General features: G+C 49.3%; 1 protein-coding gene across 26 annotated transcripts in view; it reads left to right on the top strand.

Annotated features, from left to right (window-relative positions):
• The window catches only part of LOC139361223 (disco-interacting protein 2 homolog C-like), a 173525-nt gene extending 153595 nt beyond the window's left edge, over nucleotides 1-19930 (top strand). For 21 of the 26 annotated variants that reach the window (XM_071089753.1, XM_071089750.1, XM_071089763.1 and 18 more), the window contains one exon: nucleotides 1526-2512. In XM_071089753.1, coding sequence (XP_070945854.1) covers nucleotides 1526-1725 — 200 coding nt within the window. In that variant the 3' untranslated portion in view covers nucleotides 1726-2512. The other 5 variants (XM_071089769.1, XM_071089768.1, XM_071089771.1 and 2 more) reach the window with 5 other exon arrangements.
• Nucleotides 19931-20687: the final 757 nt, after the last annotated feature.

Below are 20687 nucleotides of genomic sequence, written 5' to 3'. Positions count from 1 at the left end.
CATTTTATTTTAAAAACTAAGAATGCATTGCACTCTCTCAATTTTGATTTTTAACTCAGCTCACAAAGGCCCCTGTACAAAGGCCTCCGTACCGCAGCAAGGATGGCGGTGGTCACACCTGTGGCCATTTATCCTCTCTACATCTAGCTCCTCTCCCTGAGGCAACACACCTCCGAAGTCACAGCCTGGCCTCCCAACTCTCCCCCGTCGCGGGCTTCTTGGCATGTTGCTCTGCTGCACACACCTCAGCAAATACTGCTGATTAGCCAGAATCGCCCAGAAATCTCTTAACCTTGATTCTGGCTGCTTTTGTAATTTGTAATATCTTTACTTCTGGTGTGATTTGAGAAACAACAAATTTTAAAATTAGAGAAGATGTGGTTTTTATTCTCTCCTTTCTACTTGCAACCTTGAAAATTCAAGTAGCAGCAAGGGTTTGTTGAGAGTAACTTCCACCAAAGAGAACCTATTACAAAGGTACTACAGAGTGTCAAATAACCACATAGATGTAAAATAGAGATGCAGACACAGATATAAAATCCAATGGTTAAACCAAATTGAGAAATGCTTGCCAGTTTGATAGGACTTCTAAAACTTGACATAAATGTTGGCTGAGGGATACAAGATGTTATGAGATGAGTGAGATGCTTGGCCTAGAACCACAGGCTCTCTCCTCTTTACAGCAGAAAATCCGTAAGGAAGTCAAATCTGAAAGAACCAGGTACCGTTGAACGGCATACTCAGCCATCCTTCCCCATTCCTGGGCCAGCTGCGGTGAGTGCAGCCAGTCGTTCACCAACAACCATCATCCATCCTCCAGGCCATGGCTACACTTTACTCCCAGGCTCCCTGTCATTATGTAGATTAGGTAAATCACGGCCACTCTCACCTTAAGCCTCCCCCGCCAGCATGGCAATCACCCATTCCCAACCACGGCAAGGACAGCCGTGTCCCTGGGAACGCAGAGCAGGGGTCGGGAAGAAACCTGGATCCCTAAATACCTCATGGAGCAGTCACCAGCCTGGAACATCCTCCCTGACGGCTTTGCAAGACAGAAAAACTCCTTGGTTCCTCAAGCTACAATACTGCAGAGTCTCAGGTCACAGCATCCTTACCTACCCTCGTCAGGAACCGTTCATGCTCATCAAGACATGAGAACAAAACTGCAGTGGCACAGTCACACTCGACGCAGACCACCTGCTGCTCACATTCATCGTATTAACACCAAAAAGCCACCGTGGTGGATATCCTGGATATGGACAATCGGCGGCTTTTTGCTGGAGATGTGCTTTGTGCATTTATCGCACGACCATCTTGGTGTCAGGAGGGGCTGTGCAAATGGCAGCTGTGCAGGTCACAGGGAGTCTCAACTCGCTCGACTCTCAGTCAGCTCCCACTATCAGTGCCCGCAGAGTCCTCTCCTCCGGGAGCACGTGCTTGGACGCCACAGTAGCCTGTGGATCCACACAACAGCACTGTGTGCCCCAGGAGCTTAGAAAGTACCACTGCATCAATGCCTCCACAGGTGAGGCCGGGGGCAGAAGCCAACCTCAAGCAGTTACGGTCCTCCGTGGGGCTGGCATCCAGGCAGGAAGGCGGCTCAGCGGCTCTCCTCTCACTGTGGAACTTCCTAGGTCCCCACATGAACAGAACCTAAATAACACGCAACGAACAACAGGAACGAGAACACGACCAACAGCTTCTGAGATGAGCAAGCTGGGCTGATCATGAGACACCTGACGGGGACGGTGCCAGAGCCCCTCCCAGTGACCTGTGAGGACGGCGCTGCCAGCATCTCCCTAAAACCAGCCCAAGTCAAGTTAGACTTGAGGCTTTCCAGGAGTGGGTAGATCCATTCAATCCTACAGTCTGAACCTTCCAGGCCGTGTCTCTTGGCCCTCATCTCACATATGGGAACCCGGACGCTGCACCATAAACGCAGCCCCAAGCCCTCGTTCCTTCTTCAACACCACACACCAGTACAGTGAACACTTAGGATCTGGGCATTCACATAAAATACTGCTTAACTAAAACTTCTGATTTAGAACATGTTTAATTCCTACTCACAGAGCTCAAAGTGTTCTGTCCTAGGAGGCGGTAGCTGTAACTAAGCATGAGAGAAGAAGGGATCAGAGTGGTGCCAAGTATTAAATATTCCTCTAAATCTATTCACCAGGTCGCCATGCTATTGTCACCTGCTTCATTTTCTGTCCTTAAAAGACAAAATAGTTACTTTTCAAAATAGACAACCTGTTTTACTGATGCTTAGCTATAAAGTAGCGAGCTACGTATCCAAAAGGGAGATATGGGAAAACAGAAAATGTCCACAAGCGATCGGGGTGGGGGGGCAGTTGCAGCAGCACCTGGCTCTGTTGCGCTGTGAGCCAGCCACGTGGGCTGGACAGCTCACTTAGCCACTGAAATTACATCATCTAAGATTTTGTTGCAGTTACTTTGATAAATTCTCCCTCTTGCTATGAAGAGTAAGGTTTGTTTTTTTTGTTTTTGTTTTTTTTTTTTGACTTGGAGTCTCGCTGTGTCACCCAGTCCAGAGTGCAGTATTACAATCATGGCTCATCGCGGCCTTGACCTTCTGCCTCAAGCAATCCTCCCGCCTCAACCTTCCAAGTAGTCGGGACCCAAAGGCGAGTTTGATTTCTTTGCTAACGAATTCCTAATTCACCTCGCAGTGGGCCTGTCAAGGCCATATGCCCGGACATCCACCTTGCCGACCGTCCATGTGGTCTCTAAAGTGGATGCACTCCGGTTGCCTGGGCTCTGCACGCGATACTGAGTCTCCAAGTCTGCCGCTGTATAAGGGACTGACAGCCCCAAGCGTCTCGACGCGCCACCTTGAGCCGGGCTTTATTCCACAGGGCGACTCTGCTTCCCGTGATGAGATGCAGCACGTGAGCACAGATCAAAGGGTATCAGCAACTAACCCATTCCCCTGGTACTAAGCAGAGGACCAAGAGTTTAGTTCCTTACTTATTTCCTACGGGCTTGATTCAAAACAGCTTTCTGGAATCCTGGGGACAAACATCTCTACCTGGTGAGAATTCTGGCTTTAGTAACGGAAGAATCACCTAAAGCCCATTTTGTAACTGCTGTTCTCATCAGAATTTGAGGCCAAAGGTAAAAATAAAAGGGGGGCTAAGATCGTGACACCCCAGTTTGCACAAGGCCAACCAGCCTGCTTGAGGGGGTAAAAGGAATAGGATTTTTAAACTGCTGAGTTTTAAAAACGTGGCTGTAGGCTGGGCGCACTGGCTCACGTCTATAAGCCCAGCACTTTGGGAGGCCGAGGTGGGAGGATTGCTTGAGGCCAGGAGTTCAAGACTGGCTTGAGTAACACAGCAATACCCTATCTCTTTAAAAAGAAAAAAAATGGTTATTAAAATAGCAATAAAAAGGTTAATACAATAAATTACTATGTCAACATGGCACCCCCTGCTGCCAGACGAGGTGCAATCTCTGTGGCTGTGAGGTCCGGAGAGAAATGTAACCGGCATCATAGGGAAGGTGGACCCCAAAGCCCCACAACATTACTCCTGCACAGTGTGTTAACCAGCATGAAGTCTCCTCCACAATCAGAAGCCTGGTTTAGAGGAACGCTGCCCACTGGACCTGGGTGGACTCCAGATGCCGGCCGACCAGACAGCCCCACCCTGGGACCCTGCCGGCAGCCCCGACTGGACAGAATGGCCTCATGAGTGTCCTTTCCCGCCACAGGCTGCAGACCCCGAGCCAGTCCTGGCTGTGACTGAGGCTGCGCATAAACGTCTGCGCCCAACAGCTCACCTTTGTACATGACACGCCCAGTCCACCTCATTTCAAATGTTACACTTGCCCCAAGGCGAACACGGATGTTACAGGTTAACTCACTGCATGTGTGCTAGACTTTCCCTGTAAGTGTTCAGACATTGCACGAACCGGATGAACAAACCCCACTTTCCCTGTAAACGTTCAGACATTCCTTGAGCACGATGAACACACACAGCCAACAAACCCCGGAACGTGTAACGCCGCGGCCTCCTCTCCTCCTGAGGGGCGTGTGCTTACAGCTCCCCCAAGACCACATTTCCCAAAGCACAGAGTGTTACTCTGAAAATAAAACCTCCTTTTTCCTTCCTCTGTACATCTCGTGGTCGTGTTAACAACTAGTGCTACAAACGCAGAGAAACGGGGTATCATCCGTGCTGCTCACCGAATTCCTAGCACCAAAGCTTCAAGGCCCCCCAGTCTGAAGGAAGCTTCTATCGCCCTAAAGCCAACTCTGGAGACGAAGGCCAAGCTGGGGAAAGGCTGTGTCTCTGCAAATCCACGCCACGGGGCCCTCTGCAGTTGTGTGTAAGGAACTCTTGGCCTGTCCTGGGGTTTGGGGAAATCAGGATGCAAGCAGATACCGTATGCTCTGCCACGGGACCGTGAAGTCTGCGGAACCTCAGAGGAACACGGAGACAAATGGCTGCACGACTCCCACAGGCCAAGCCTCGATGGGCGCCCGTGTCAAGAACACAGACACGCCGGGAGGGGCAGCCGATGCAGGCAACGCCTGCAACCCCAGCAAGCAACAGCGTCTCAGTGTGGGGGTCTCTGGCCAGGCTCCACCACAACTGCCATATTCTGTGGCAAAATTTTAAAAATAGGTTTTAACTAGTTATAACTCTAACTTGTTTTACACATAAACAGAACACAGGGTACCTACCAACAGGCTCCAAAATACTTTGCCTAGAACCAAGTCTAGAATGCAGATGGCTGTTGCTCTGAGTGTGAGGAGTCCCCTGTAGTGCCATAAATCCTAGATCTAGGTGACTAAGTGCTCTTCCTAAACCAGACGGCACCATGAGGCTCTGAGGGCACCCTCTGTCCCCAGGCCAGTCCATCAGCCCCAGCAGAAGCTTCTAGAGTAAGAGCCTGTGGATTTGTATTGGACGGATGTAAACCAGGCAAAGTCACAGGGGCTCGTCCTGGAAGCCCATCCATTTACCCACTCATGCCGTGGAGAGCCCTGCCCCCAACTCCACACCCGCAATCACGCTCAACCACAAGAACTGGCTTCTAGGCCCTCAAGCTACTCCCTCTCGACCCTGGACAGACGCTTCTCAAACCATGAGGCCCAGAGTAGTCTTAACAGGTGGTCCCAGCAGAACTGGCCACTGCATGAATTGATACTTTGTGTGTGGGGAGCCTTAGCTTCCCGAGTAGCTGGGACCACAGGTGCACATCACCTCTCCTATTTAATTTTTTGTAGAGTCAGGGTCTTGCTATGTTGCCCAGGCTGGTCTTGAATTCCTGGGCTCAAAAGTGAACTGCCCAACTCAGCCTCCCAAGGTGCTGGGATGACAGGTGTGAGCCACTATGCCCAGCCTAGAATTGGTTTTTCTTAAACCTGAGTTTGACACATGAACCCCACTTACATAGATATCAGCACACTCTCCCAGCTCGAGAGTTTTCCTGAATCTCGATTCTGTCCGTTCAAGATCAATATCTAAGAAAGGGTCAGAACTGACCCTCCCTCAGTGAAGCCTAAGGGCAAATGCAGCAGCATCTCAGTGTATGAGGAGACAAAGTAAGAAGGGTGGAAAACACACACTGAAATTCTAGTGCTAGAATCATAATCACCAACACTTTAAGAGGGAATCTGCTTTCCAAAATATGTAGCTGCTGGATTAACTTCAAAGTCACCAGATTCCACAGGCAGTAGCTCACAGGGGCACAGCTTTCTAAGGCCGCACAGCCCGGGACAGCGTAACAGCCTCAGGGCAAAGCAAACTAAACAAAGGCTTGGTTCTCTCAAGGACGAAGGTGCTCAAGTGTTTCCAAATATTCTTCTTCTTCTAAGTAAGTTAGATGCCTCCTACAACACTGTTTAGAGTGCCAGTGTATTCAGAAACATGAAGTTGAAACTACATCTCAGGACCCCAAAATCACTACGCTAAAGGGACGTCAAGGTGAGGAAGAGCTTAGACCAAACCTGCCTCCCATGCTCTTCCTAACAGAGACAGCTACTGGGGGTGGGGGGAAAAGCCACGTACCTCCCTCACAACCGATCCACAAGGAAATTCCTCATGGACAGAGGACAGAACTCAAAGTCACCATCTGCACACGGAGATAAATGCGGATCTGACTGCTTCCTCTGGAAAGATGCACCAGAAATGCATTTGTCTGATCTACCTGTGACCTGGAAATCCCTCCCCGCTTCGAGCCATCCATCCTTCCTAGACTGAACCAACGTACGTCTCACATGTATTGATTCCTCACGTCTCCCTAAAATGTGTAAGACCAAGTTGTGCCCCAAACACCTTGGACACATGTCCAGGACCTCCTGAGGCTGCCGCAGTGTGTCCTCAACCCCTCCCTAAGGCTGTGTCTATAACCTTGGGAAAATGAACTCTCTATGGATCGAGGACTGTCGCAGAGATCCTTCTGGTTTACAGGAAGCATTCTCTCCTGCGAGTATATCAATGAAATCATGTGGAATTACAAAATGCCACTTTAGTAAAAGCCAAAGGAATTAGGGTTCTATGTGCTTCAAAAAAAAAAAAAAAAAGTAACGTTCTATTTGTCAATGGACCATGAAGCCCACACCCCCTTTTGCAGTGAAGATGTCAAACGGGACGAGAGGCCCCTCCTGAGGATGCTACCCTCTGACCCCACTTCCCAGAGTCCAGTTTCCTGCTGCTCAGGGAACAGCAACCCCAGCTTCACGGGGCTCAGGCCTCCAAACCCAACTCCCACCCATGCTGGAGAATCACCCCAGGGACTAGCTAAGTGGCAGGTGCAACTCTCACCTCACCCCCTTAAAGGGGAAAAGGCACCTTCCCGCTCCTCTTCCTGCTGGTGGGAACAGGGGCAGGAGCTGGAGGGTCAGGAGTCGGGCGGCAGAACGGAAGCAGCCTGGGTCCCTGCTAGTCAGAGTTGGCAAATGCCAACCATCCCCGACATTCACTTTGCAAATAAATCCTTCTCTTTTGTCAGGTCCCTGGTTATAAGTTTGCACCCATAACTTAAAAAGAAAAAAAAAAAAACTCAGATAAAAAATCGGTGTTTGGCAGACAATATTTCAATTATCTTGGGGCCTTGGGTCAAATGATGGCAAAACAGGAAACTGAACGCTGTTATTCAGGAAACTACCTTCCAGCGCCGTCTACCCTCCCAGGCTGTCACCTTATGGTTGTTTGTCTGCTAGATGATTAACAAAACTCTTCTGAAAACCTAGGTGTACAGAACAGACAAGAAGTCAGCTCGGGTTGAGGGGAAGCAGGATAAGACCCCCTTCCCCGCAGGATGGTGGAAGAGGAGGAACCTTCAGCACCTGGGTTTTCAGGATGCTGGATCTCTGAGAGCATCTCTCACAGCTCAAGTACAGCCAGACCCTCCTCTGACACAGCCTGTTCAGGCGAAGGTGGGCACCTGCCCTAGAGACCCACAGCCCTGTGCGGGGCTCAGCTGGAGCTGAACTTGCCTCCCTTGGTAAGCGTCAGGGCCAGGGGTGGGGAGAGGAGAGAAGCAGCAGGCCTGAGGGCCACTGTGGAAACTCCATGCCACGCTAACTCTCGTCTGATGTGCTCCGGCCAAAGCCACGCTTCTCGGAGGGAGTTTCCCTTCACACATGCGGAAATCATCAACATCTAGTCTCCCCACAGAACAAATCCTTCCCTAGGAGGCAGACGCTTGGCTGTAACACGGGGTAATGAGGGGCGCGCCTTCGTGCCCACTCTGTAGTGTTTCCTGTTACCTATTTTACCTTAAGCTACAAATGATTCCCGTTTACACGGGACACAGTGACACAGACAGCAAAACACATGAGATTCAGTGTGATCCCACACCCGTCACTGCTGACCTCAAGTGCTTTGTTCGTTTTGCTTCTAGAGTTTGTATTCTCTCCCCGGGTTCCAGGCCTGTGGATTCAACCAACCATAGATCAACATATTTTTTAATGTGTTTGTACTAAGCATTCAGACTTTATTATTCATTAAACAACTACTCGCATGGTATGTCCATGGTATAGCTGTTACGAGCAACCCTGACATGACTGTCTGCAGGAGGATGTGCATATGTCATATGCAAACACGATGCCATTTTATTGCAGGGACCTCAACGCCCAAAGACCTTGGATTCCATAGGCAGTCCTGCAGCCCACCCCCATGGGCACTGTGGAATGGCTATAATAGAAAATATGGAGGTTTTAAACAGTTATGTACTAAATCTAATCTTTTGTTAAGAAATTAATGTGTATCACTTGTATTATTTGGAAGTCCTTCCTGGCCCAGAGACTTGACATGTTCTTATCTTTTTGTCCACGGATCTAGCCATTCCAGTAAGCTTGTTGAACACAAATCAATGTTACAATTAAATTCTTACAAGAATCACACTCAATCTGTAAGCTGCTTTGGTTTTTAAAGTGAAATAACCAATAGTTTTGCCAACCTGCTATATCATAGAATAACAGGATAAAGCAGCCCCATGGCATGCAAAAACATGGGGTTTCAAAGCTAACCAGTATAAAACACGTTACAAACCCCTAAATATGAAAACGTTTTACACCAAAACAGATATTCCAGAAAAAAACAGGATGTTCAAAAAAGCCCTTTGCAGAAAAGCACTTTCCCCTTCATTTTTCACACGGTTTCCTGAAGCTTGTGTTTGGTGATGACCATGAACCAGAAGTAGCGTCCGCTGCAACTACTGTTACAGCAACACAGAATATTAAGGGAAAAAAAAAAAAAAAAAAGGCCGAGCGCGGTGGCTCAAGCCTGTAATCCCAGCACTTTGGGGGGCCAAGACGGGCGGATCACGAGGTCAGGAGATCGAGACCATCCTGGCTAACACGGTGAAACCCCATCTCTACTAAAAAAAAAAAAAAAAAACCTAACCGGGCGAGGTGGCGGGCGCCTGTAGTCCCAGCTACTCGCGAGACTGAGGCAGGAGAATGGCGTAAACCCAGGAGGCGGAGCTTGCAGTGAGCTGAGATCCGGCCACTGCACCCCAGCCTGGGCGACAGAGCGAGACTCCCTCTCAAAAAAAAAAAAAAAAAAAAAGGACACAGCATATTTCCTACTGATGAGAACAGGTAGAGTGTTATAAAATGAGTGTGTCCTAAAGTCAACAATGTTCAAATTCTAGGTCTCCCACAGACACTAGATGGTAACCGCCAAAGCTTATGTACCTGGCAACGTTCAAGGAGACCAAGTTCAGAGCTGTCACAATGCAGCACCATCCTCACGCGATTATCTCAGGCAGGTTTGAGGGCAAGTGTCCCCGTCACAGTGGGAAAGCTGCCCAGCCCAGCACTTCCTGAGATCACAGACCTTCGCCTTCCCACGTCTTCAATAGTTCCTTTACACCGGGAACCACACAACAAAACCTAAAACACTTCCTCAAATCTCAAGACAGTCTTTAGAGCTCTTTTCCTTGCCCCTTCTCTTATTGAAAAAGCTTATTTTGTAAGCAACCTGTAGTGCTTACCAGAGCTGGGGCGGGAGGAGAGCTAGTGTTTGGTAGACCGAGTTTCAAGCGTGGGGAGACCAGAAAGTTCTGGAGATGGATGGCGGTGATCGCAGCACGACAGTGTGAACACACTTAATGCCACAAAACCATACAGTTAAAAATAGAGTGCTGTGTAACTTTACCACAATCAAAAAACTGAGAAAAGTCATCTATAATTACTGTCTCCAATATCTTCCATCCTGTAAGTTACATTTGCTTTCGGAAATCCTCAGAGCAATCATGAAAAACTAATACCCTGTCGTCTCTGAAACGCAAAGTCGTTCAAGGGCTTTGGTTATAGGAAAGTAGCTGGAAAGCAAAGCGTCCGTTAGGCACAGCAGCCGTGATAGGACAAACACACGGTAGGAAGGTGGTGGTCATGCTACACACAGATGGGAAGGGTGTGGGGAGCCACAACACCCGATGCTTGGGAGGCACCTGGGCAGGAGCTGAGAATGTACCAAACACGTTCGATCATGCAACATTCACGGACCCCGAGTCCAGCCACCACCGCTGACATCCACTGTGGCTGGGGTGTCCTCCCAGCCTGTGATGGCTCGCTCCTTCGGTTAACTGCCTTGAATCTACTGGTTCCTCTCCTCATGGGCCTCTTTCCTGTCGTCTTCCTGTCATTTTTCTGTCAGCAAACACATTTCCTGTCATTTTCCTGAACTGACATGACATTTCCTGTCATTTTCCTGAACTGACATGACATTTCCTGTCATTTTCCTGAACTGACATGACATTTCCTGTCATTTTCCTGTCAGCAAGCACATGCGTCCAGCCTGACCTTGCTGATGTGCTCCAGCGGCCCTGGACTCGAGCCGCACTGTTCCATCAGTGTGGCATTCGCGAGTTACCTCCTGGGAAATGCCAGGTGATGGTAACATCAACCAGGAGGCACAGCTGAGAAGCAGAACGCATGGTGCGGTGCCCAGAACGTCACGTCCTTGAACAGACGCTCCGTATCTTCTCCTCTCCTGCCAGAGCTTCACTGTAGGAAGGCGGCCATTCTTCCAGTGCTGCTACTTCCAACACCGGGGAAAGCAAGCTTCAGAAATGAACGGTGTCAAAGAGGGAGGACCCACCAGCAGGGCTACCGGCAGCCAGACAACCGCAGCCCCAGCATTCCCCAGCCACCATGACTGACAGCCCAGGCTCCAGAAATGCACGGCTTCAACCTTAGGAGTAAAAACCCTCCCAATCCAACTATTATTTTCAACAATGGGATTGAGGAATGAGGTGTTCTAACCCTGCCTCTCTCGACAGCACAGATCATCAGATCCCAGTTCTTATAGGATTGGGGAGTGGGGTGGGGTGGGGTGGTTCCTAACCCTGCCCGCCTTCATAGAAAAGAACTTGGATATGATGACCTGTGCTAGATTAGCACTTTGCTTCTGCCATATGCAGTCATCCTCAGCACCAGGAAAAGTCAGAATCGTTGAGTGATGACACCAATACCAACACACGCCGTTCTGCGGCTCTGGTAACTGGCTGCACAGATACAACCCGATAGTGGTGAGGTCTAAAGACATCACCAGTCTTCCCAAGGATTGTGTTCCTGAATATTTTGCGTTTGGAATAACGGTCTTCTTTGCCAGGGCTGAGCCATGCTTCCCTCTCGCCTGTCCTCTGCCTTCACCAGCTTCGTGTGCGCTTCTGGACAAGTGTTTGTGCAGGCGCTATCACTTATTTCCACAGCGAGAATATACACAGACACCACACAGAAATGGGCAACCCCGTTAGGAGCTGTGCAGGGAGATCTAACTCATCCCATGTGCCAAATTCCTGTTGCCATGGAAATTAAACTAACTAAACTAACGTTGCTATGATCTCATCTCTTACTGTACCACTAAAGATCATCCGGGTAAGAGGAATGTGCCTCTGCATAGCATTCAGCTCACATTTACATGTCGGTTTTTCCTGAATATGGTTATGTGAGATAGAAATCAGTAAGATGGGGTGTAACATACAGTATAGGATCGTTGTGTCTCCTAGCCTCAAACACTTCAAGATCCTCAGAAAATGAAGTTTAACGCTGGGGACGTGAGTTACATAGTAACTTGTTTTGGATACTATCATATCAACACCAAATAACTTCTTGAATTCCTTTTTAAATTGAAAAGCAATTTACAAAGCACAAAAGCCCCAATATTAAAGAATACAATTCAGTCTTTTTAGCATATTCTAAAAGCTGCACATCAACCACTAGTATGTAATTCCGGGACTTTTTCACCACAGGCCAAAGAAACCTTGAACCCATTAAGAGTCAGCACCTGGCTCCTTCCTTCTACCAGCCCCTGGCAATCACCAGCCAACTTCCTTTTCTCTGGATTTGCACATTCTGGACACCTGTTGTGAGGAGAATCGTACAGTGCATGACCTTTGGTGTGACCTTCGGTGCTGACATCTTTCACGTCTAAGGTGAGTGGAATCTCAGTGAGTGACCGGTTGACAGACACCTGGACTGTTTCTACTACTATGAATAATGCTGCTGTGAAGATTCAGGCATGACATACTTTTTGGAAAAATGTTTTCAGTTTTCTTGAGCATATGGCTAGGAGTGAAATTGCTGGGTCGTACGGTGATTTCATGCTTTTCTGAGGAACTGTCGGACTTTTCCAAATCAACTGCACCATTTTACTTCCCCTCCCACTAGCAATATATCAAGATTTCAGTTTTCCCCAATTCACCAACATGTCACTGTCCAATACTGGGGTTTTACCCACCCATCACGGTGGTTGTGAAGTGTTATTTCACGGTGGTTTTGATTTCCATTTCTAAGATGACGAATTCTGCTAAACATCTCATGTGCTTTTTAAGGCATTTATATGTCTTTCTTTGGAGAGTGTCTATTCAAATCCTTTGTCCATTTTTAAATTGGATTTTTATTAAGAGTTTTTGAATATATTCTTGATATCAGGTCCTTATCGTGATAATGTATCCTGTTCTGTGGGTTGTCATTTTACTTTAATAGTATCCTCTGAATTGAACATTTTTAATTTTGATACCGTCTTTTTCCCTTCAGTTGCTTGTTATAGCTTTAGACGTCTCAGCCAAGGAAACATTGCCTAATCCAACCTAACAGTTTCTCCAGGATTCTCCCCTAAAGGTGTTATGAGCTGAACTGTCCCCCTCCCCCAAGATTCCATGTTAAAGTCACAACCCCGGAAACCCAAAATGTCACTGTATTTACATACAGGGCCTTTAACTTGGCAATTTAGGTCCCATAAGATCTTAAAAGTAGGGCCTGATCCAGTATGACTGGTGTTCTTTTAAGAGAATTTAGACACAGTCCTCAGTGCTGCATACACGTAAGAGAAACCTGTGAGGACACAGAGAAGAAGCTGTCTACAAAGCATGGGGTGAGGCCCCAGAGAATCCAACCCTGCCCGCACCTTGATCCCAGGCTTCCAGTCTCCAGAAAAAAGGAAATAAGATGCTATTGTCTAAGTCGCACGGTCTGTGGTGTCCGTTATGGTACCCAGCAGACTGACAGAATGGGTCTCAGTCAGCTCCTTACATTGGAACCATGTTGAGCTTTGCGTGTAGGGTGAGGAAGGGTCCAGTCCATCCTTTTCTATGTGGATACCCCAGTTGTCCCAGCACCATTGAGTTGTGAAAGGAAAAAAGTAAAGCAACCCTTGCTGTCCTCTCTCCATCAACAGATTAGAAGATACACTGAAGAATCATGGACAATTTTGTCGGTTTAAGCCAGTGGTTTTCAAACTTTTGGGTCTCAGGAACCCTTTGCACTTTATTAAAGAGCACAAAAAAGCTTTCTCATCAGGCCGGGAGTGGTGGCTGCTCATGCCTGTAATCCCAGCACTTTGGGAGGCAGAGACAGGTGGATCACTTGAGGTCAGGAGTTCGAGACCGGCCTGGCCAACATGGTGAAACCCCGTCTCTACTAAAATACAAAAATTAGCCTGGCATGGTGCTGAACACCTGTAGTACCAGCTACTAGGGAGGCTGAGGCAGGAGAATCGCTTGAACTCAGGAGGCAGAGGTTGAAGTGAGCTGAGGTCACACCACCGCACTCCGGCCTGCGTGGCAGAGCAAGACTCCGTCTCAAAAAAAAAAAAAAAAAAAAAAAAAAAGAACATAATTTAGTTTCTTTTACAAGGATAAAGTCATTACATCTTAACACAGTCTTAAAGAAGAAACCATTTTCCAAAATAAGCAGCAGCGTGGCAACAGTTTGTGCTACTGTGAAAACACCTAACATCTCTGCACCTCAGACAGCAGGGTTCTCATGCCTGCATCTGCGTTCAGTGGGCTGCAGAGCCATGGCTGAAGTTTATGAAGAAAGTCCGACCCCCTACTGATATACAATTAGGAAGCAGTATTTTCATTGTGTTTTCAGATCATTTTAGGTATTCTCTGCTGCCAAATGTAACAAGTGGCACTTCCGTACAGGCTGTCTGCAACACAGAGTCTGTGCTCTGGTCGACGGGCCTTTCTGCCCCAATTCCTTCTAAGTCGACTGGTCGGTCTTGCACTTGAATGGCTTTTACCAGCACACGATTTTGTAATCACACATTGGTTAGAAAATACTGGTTCAGAGTTATGAGCGGCTTCCACATTATATGTCCCCCCAAAAAAAAAACAAAACAAAACAAACAAAACAAAAAAAAAAAACCCCACGTCAGTATCACCATTGGTCACATGAGAAAGTGGTGGACACAAGATTTTTATGTTTTAATATTCACTGGAAAGCTCAAATGTCTATCATTGGGAAAAATGTAAGGTACTTTCCTTGAGATGAAAGTCATTTTGTTCATTTTTCAGGCCACACCTGCAAATACCTCCATCTGAAGTGGCATCTTTTGTAAGTCATTCTTTATATAAAGGCGGCCGTTAGTGGAAGAAGTGGTTCTGCAGGTTCATAGTTCAGAGGCACCAGTGCTCTCCCAAGAGATAACCATAAAATCCACAGAAGACGCACCTGTGCACACTTCCTGTTTCTCACTCAGAACATTCCAGAAGGAACCCTGAATCCCAATGCCACAGCGGGACTGAAGTTTGCTCTCACCCACACAATAAACCCAGGGAGCTCCCCCAGCCCCCACCCCGAGGCCACAGCCTTGGTCCTCTATCTGGTCTAGGGGGGCTCCTGCAGCTCCAGCCTAACAGGGAACAGAAGGCACCCACATGTCACAAAGCCCTCCCAAGGCCCAGCGAGCACTTCTGCTTATGTGCCAGCCAAGTGCGTTTGACAATTCTACAGCCAGCTGTACGGCAGGTAGCGAGGTACCCAGCAAATACTCAGGGCTCACGTTACTAAGGAAGGTGCACAGCGAGGTACCCAGCAAGTACTCAAGGCTCACGTTATGGAGGAGGAAACCAGGCAGATAGTGAGGTACCCAGCAGGGTTCACGTTACTCAGGAGGAAAGGAGGGTAGAGACAAGGGGGCTGGAACAGTCTGTCATAAGCTTTAGCATTTACAAGGCTCGCTGAAGATTATCTGATTTGATCGTCACAACAGCTCACAAGATAGGCAGAGGCAAGACTATTTTCACTTCATAAAAAGAGATCCCGAGAACTGATGATGACCACGTGCTCTTCCCACAGGCTCCCAGAAATCCTCCTCAAATCATCTCTCAGTTGTATACATGTGATAATATCTCAGTCACGTCCCCTCTCTGCAGGGGAATTTTACTGCCGCCCTGCTGTTCCTTCGCACCCCTGCCCTCTCCTGCATTTCAGCCATGCCCACCATCCATGGGGAGTCTGCACCACCCCACCCCCGCTGCTGCTGATGGCTTGGGTCACGCTTACCTTTCATTTCCACCTACAGGGACCTGTTCTTCCTTCAAATGCAGCTCAAACTCACTCATTGTGTGAAGCCTTTCTGTCATGTGTAAAATCAGTCTGTGGAATGCTTCATTTAGGAGGTGCTTATGTTGCCTCATTGGCTGTGATCAGGACCAAATTCTGAGCAAACCAGGTGGTCCCCTCTCCCCATCTCTGCTCCAGTGCACTTAAAACAAGGATTCCTGGAAGCATCTTTTTAGTCCAATTCATGCATGAGTCTGCCCCACACACTGCAGAAAAGCCCTGGTGGTCGGTGGTCAGGGCTCAGGGCCCCCCAGGTAGGTAAGGAGAGCTTAGTGCCCTCTCTGGAGTTGTCGCTCAGAGACCCACGGCTGGAAGGGAAGAAACTTGCATCCTGTGAAACATCTAGGCCCCGAGACCCACACTCAGGAGTGGAAAACGGGGAAGGAGCCTTGAACAGACCCTCGGGAGGGCAGACAGTGGGAGCCACGGAGGCCACCAGGAAGGAGGGAGGCAGGCAGTGAGGCCACAGGTGATGTGGCCGGGAGGGAGGTGTTGTGACCAGAGGTGAGGTGGTGGGCGGATGACACGGCGTGGTTTGGGGAGGAGATGTGGCCAGGGGCAATGTGGCCAGGGAAGAAGACACAGCTGGAAGGAAGTGACAAGAGGGGTCTCCAGGCCCCAGACTGTGCCTGATTTATAGATGACATTTTACTTAAGATGTTATATCTAACTTTAAAGAAAAGTAGCAATTTCGACCATTGTGTACATTTAAAGCACGGTACAAATTGAGCACATTTCCCAAACCAAAGAACCGGGCATTGAAGAAAAAATTCATTTAAGATCAGAAATAAAGAGATCCTACAGCTCTTCCAGTCCAATCCCCACCCTAACGTGAATGGGGGGAAAAGGAAGTAGATTCTAGTCAGTCAGCATTAAAGGCAAAACCGATCCACTTTACTTTCTAGACAGAAAACAAGAAGCTCATCAAGGAATCCCTACAAACAGTAGCTTTAGTAGTTCCCGAAATGCAAAATTCACCTACAAAGTAAATCATCTGCTAAGTGTGTATAGAGTAATTTTTTTCATTATTGCCTTCCTCATCTGCAGGGGTTTTTTAGACCTTGTTTCCCCTTAATTGCCTCCAACACCCAGGAAATTTAAACCCCACAAGTAAACTGTGTCTCGATTCATGCCCAGCGTCCTTTGGAGCAGACAGTCCGTTGCTCTAAGACGTTCTTGTCACCTAAGCACCGAGTACAGCCTGAGAACGCACAACACGCACTCACACAAACTCAGACAGTCAACAGGTGAGATACGGCACATGAGGAGGAAGACAAGATAAATGAGCTTCACTGACACCCCAGATCCGACAAGAAATGACACACGCAGCCTGCTCTGGTGCAGGTGACTCCTGGAAAACAGCCAAGGACAGCATTTGGAGAAGCAGCACCGCAGGCCAGGAGGGTCTGGGGGCTTAAGAAGGGAGGGGCGCCCCGACCAGGTACTGGGGGATTCAGAAGGGAGGGGCTCCCCGACCAGGTGGCTGGGGGATTCAGAAGGGAGGGGTGCCCCGACCAGGTGCTGGGGCTTCAGAGGGGATTGGTGCCCCGATCACTTCCTGGGGGCTTCAGAGGCAAGGGGTACCCTGACCACGTGCTGGGACTTCAGACGAGAAGGCACCCCGACCGGGTCCTGGGGGCAGCAGGACAAGCCCAGGGTTCCGTCGTCACTTTTCACTCCCTACTCCCGAATCTCGCCCTGAAGTTGCAGCCAGTCCAGGTATTCATTTACCCATAAAATTAAGTATCTGTGAGTAACACAAGTCACTAATCCACACAGATCTGAGTCTACAGATACCTCCCAGAGACGCCACCATCCCTTCTGGTAGAAGAACAGCCCAGGGGCCCACGCTGCTAGGAAGGGAGACTGTCTCCAGCCTGACGCTGCAGAGTCCTCAACACAAAGTCTACCTTCTGGAACTATGCCGTCTCCTACAGAGGCAACTAGGGGCATGTAGGGTTTTTTAAAATCTTTTTTTTTTCTTAAGACAGAGTCTCCCTCTGTCACCCAGGCTGGAGTGCAGTGGCTCGATCTCGGCTTGCTGCAACCTCTGCCTCTCGAGTTCAAGTGATTCTTCTGCCTCGGCCTCCCGAGTAGCTGGGATTACAGGCGCCTGTCACCGCGCCTGACTATTTTATTTATATTTTTAAGTACAGATGGGATTTCACCTTGTTGGCCAGGCTGGTCTTGAACACCTGACCTCACATGATCCACCCGCCTCGACCTCCCAAACTGCTGGGAATACACGCATGAGCCACGGTGCCCGGCCCATATAGCTATTTAAATTTGACTAAAATTAAATAAAATTAGAAGTTCTCATTTACACTTCAAGCATTCAGTTACCCACAGGTGGCCACTGACCAGAGGCTGGTAGAGATGTCACACTCCACACTGCAGAAGGATCTAGGGACGAAATGGCTCTAAGATCATCTCAGAATCTTTATGTTGAAGCTACTGAAGTTTTACTCTGATTATTATAGACATCAGCATTCTCCCACTTAAAAATGTCAGTGCTATTGCAATGATCAGATCTGTGACTTCCCATCAGCTCTTCTCTTCCTGGATAGATAACTGTAGAGCATCTGCACTCTGCCTCCACACTAAGGGATAGTAGAAGGCTCCGTGTAAAATCAGGGGGAGAAAAAAAAATGAATCCCTAGTCCGCCTTCCCCCCTACGATTTTGTGAAACTCCTCTTAATATGCACAATAACTGCCAGAGTTGCAATAAAGAAGCATCCCTTGACCAGGAAGCAGCAGGGAAGCAAGAGGAGGGAGATGCAAAGACCCTCCGTTCCCTCTGGGACCCCAGGCCCAGCCAGGACTGAGAAGGGCCGCACAGCCCGGCAGACCCGCACACCTGATGCGAACCATACACACGGCTTCCCTGGGCCTCGGTCCCCTGCTCTGCCCTCACTGGCCACTGTGGCTCTGGGTAGAGGCAGCTCCCTGAGCCCCAACACCCACAGCCAGTCCCCTCCTTGCAGGTCTCAGCTGTGCTCCCACTGCCTCCCTGAGGCTTCTCATCATACGCGTACCGTGTCCACTCTACCCCACAGCCCTTGCTACCGCCCACCCCACCACGGAGCCTAGCACACAGCAGGTGCCCAAGACGCCCCAGTGGGCGGGCATGCCAGGGTAGGGCTTGGAGTTCCAAGGGCCTCGTCCCGCATCACACCACAAACGCCACGGAGGCTGTGGAAGGGGTCCAGGTTTCAGGCCTGTACTCAGCTTCTCCTGGCCCCCGAGGCCAAGAACCTAGCAAGGGAGCGCAGCCGGAAGCAGGGTCCCAAACCCCCTTCATGCTCCTCAAGAGGAAGGGGGCTTCAGGGCACAACCCCACGAGCGTCTTCCTCCTGCCAGGCTGCCTGTCACAGCCCCGACACCTTCACAGCAGGGAAACCCACTCCTGTGAGGAGAAAACCACCAAGTACAACAGGAGCCACGTCCCCCGCAGCGTCTGCTGAGCCCAATAGCGACAGCAGCAGCCGGGCCCCCACTCAGCACACACAGACTCCGAACCCGCCACGCACACCACAAGGCCGACCATCTTGAAGCTCAGCTTCCACTCGTCAGGGCCCTCCTTCCAGGAGAGCTCGGCATGTCTATCTTCCCTGGGCTCACAGAAAGGAGTGGGACCCAACCCCGAGTGTGCACAAAGTTAAGCTCCCACTAGCTGTGCAGACAACCTCCCTAGCCCTGGACTGAGAAGGGGCCAAGCGCAAACAGCCATATTTTGCCCGCACAGGTACGGAATTCAGTCAGCTCTCTCAATGAAGTCGTGACAGGTCAACTCCAGGCTCCTCAGTGCTCTGGGGTTCACCTCGGGCCACTGCACCTTTGAAACGTGGCTGTGGACTCCTCTAGGGTGCTCACTTTCACGGCCCATTTCATTCAGACACTGCAGGCCCCTACCGTGGTGTCAATACCCAGGACACCCCTGCTGGCATCCTCTGAGATGCTGCTGCAGCTGCTGTGATCTGAGAACAGCCATGCACAGGCATCAAAGGGAGGACTTCTCAAGTCTCCTCCAGGGGCAGTGACTACAGCTTTGAAAGACGTTGCACTGAATCCTGGGTGAGCCTGGCTTGGTCCGCAATCTAATCCGGGTTGCTGGGGAGACACACTCTGTTGTAATTGACAGAGGCTGTGGGTGGCAGCTCTACCAAGACTGATAATTGCAACTAGTCTGAGATTTACTATCCATACTTTCTATTTGATGTTTCAAAGGAAAGCATCGTGAAGTTCCAGTAGCAAGGAATTTTCTACAATCTATCACATTAAGATACAGCAGAAATGTAGCTAAAATGTTCATAGGGTCTATGCAGAGGAAGAGATGGGTCTATTTCAGGAAAAGTGCTTGCTGGCTTTTTAGAAACATAGTGAAATCCCTGACAAGTAAAAGGTTGTTTATACTTTTTCTTTGGAACAGAGGGAAAGTTCTTTCTTATTATTTGAATACATTAACTATATTTAAGTGTTCTGGTAGACTGAGTATTAAATATTCAAAAGGAAGTAATTCTGTTCGGTCTATTTCATTCTTTAAATGTAGCTTTCAAAAACTGACAAATACCTGGCCGGGTGCAGTGGCTCACGCCGGTAATCCCAGCACTTTGGGAGGCCGAGGCTGGTGGATCACGAGGTCAGGAGATTGAGACCATCCTGGCTAACACGGTGAAGCCCTGACTCTACTAAAAACGCAAAAAAATTAGCCTGGTGTGTTGGCGGACACCTGTGGCCCCAGCTACTCGAGAGACTGAGGCAGGAGAATGGCGTGAACCTGGGAGGTGGAGCTTGCACTGAGCCGAGATCACACCACTGCACTCCAGCCTGGGCGACAGAGCAAGACTCCATCTCAAAAAAGAAAAAATAAATAAAAAGTGGAAAACACCCCATATCTGCCCTGGCTCCGGCCATCTCCATGGAGTGGACAGAGCTTGAGAAAAGCTCACTGTGGAGGCGTAGAAGGCCAGGCCGGGCCTGGCCGGGCCGGGCCTTTGCTCAGCAGATGAGCAAGAGGGTCAGCCACCCTAGTGAAGAAGCCCATGTTTGCTATGTTACTGATGATACCCACATAAATTTCTATTTGCCTCCCACACAGACCTGGGATCTATGTTTGAGCAAGCGACTCATACCAACAGTCCCTCCATGCCATCATTTCCCTGACCTCCCCCAGAAAAGCCAGGCCAGGCAGCGTCCCCACACGGGCACTGGGGCCCAGGAAGATCCTGGTCCTGCCCCTCTTCTCTCTCGTCCCTGCAGCACCCTGGCTTGCTGTGGAAGCCCAGCAGTGATGGCTGAACCCACGTTCACCTGGGGCATTCAGAAGAAGCCTCTGTGCAGAAATCAACTGGG

This window comes from Macaca nemestrina, unplaced genomic scaffold (genome assembly GCF_043159975.1).
Source record: "Macaca nemestrina isolate mMacNem1 unplaced genomic scaffold, mMacNem.hap1 Scaffold_108, whole genome shotgun sequence".
NCBI classification, from domain to species: Eukaryota; Metazoa; Chordata; class Mammalia; order Primates; family Cercopithecidae; genus Macaca; species Macaca nemestrina.
The sequence above is the reverse complement of the archived record's forward strand: the minus strand, read 5'-3'. Positions and strand labels throughout refer to the sequence as shown.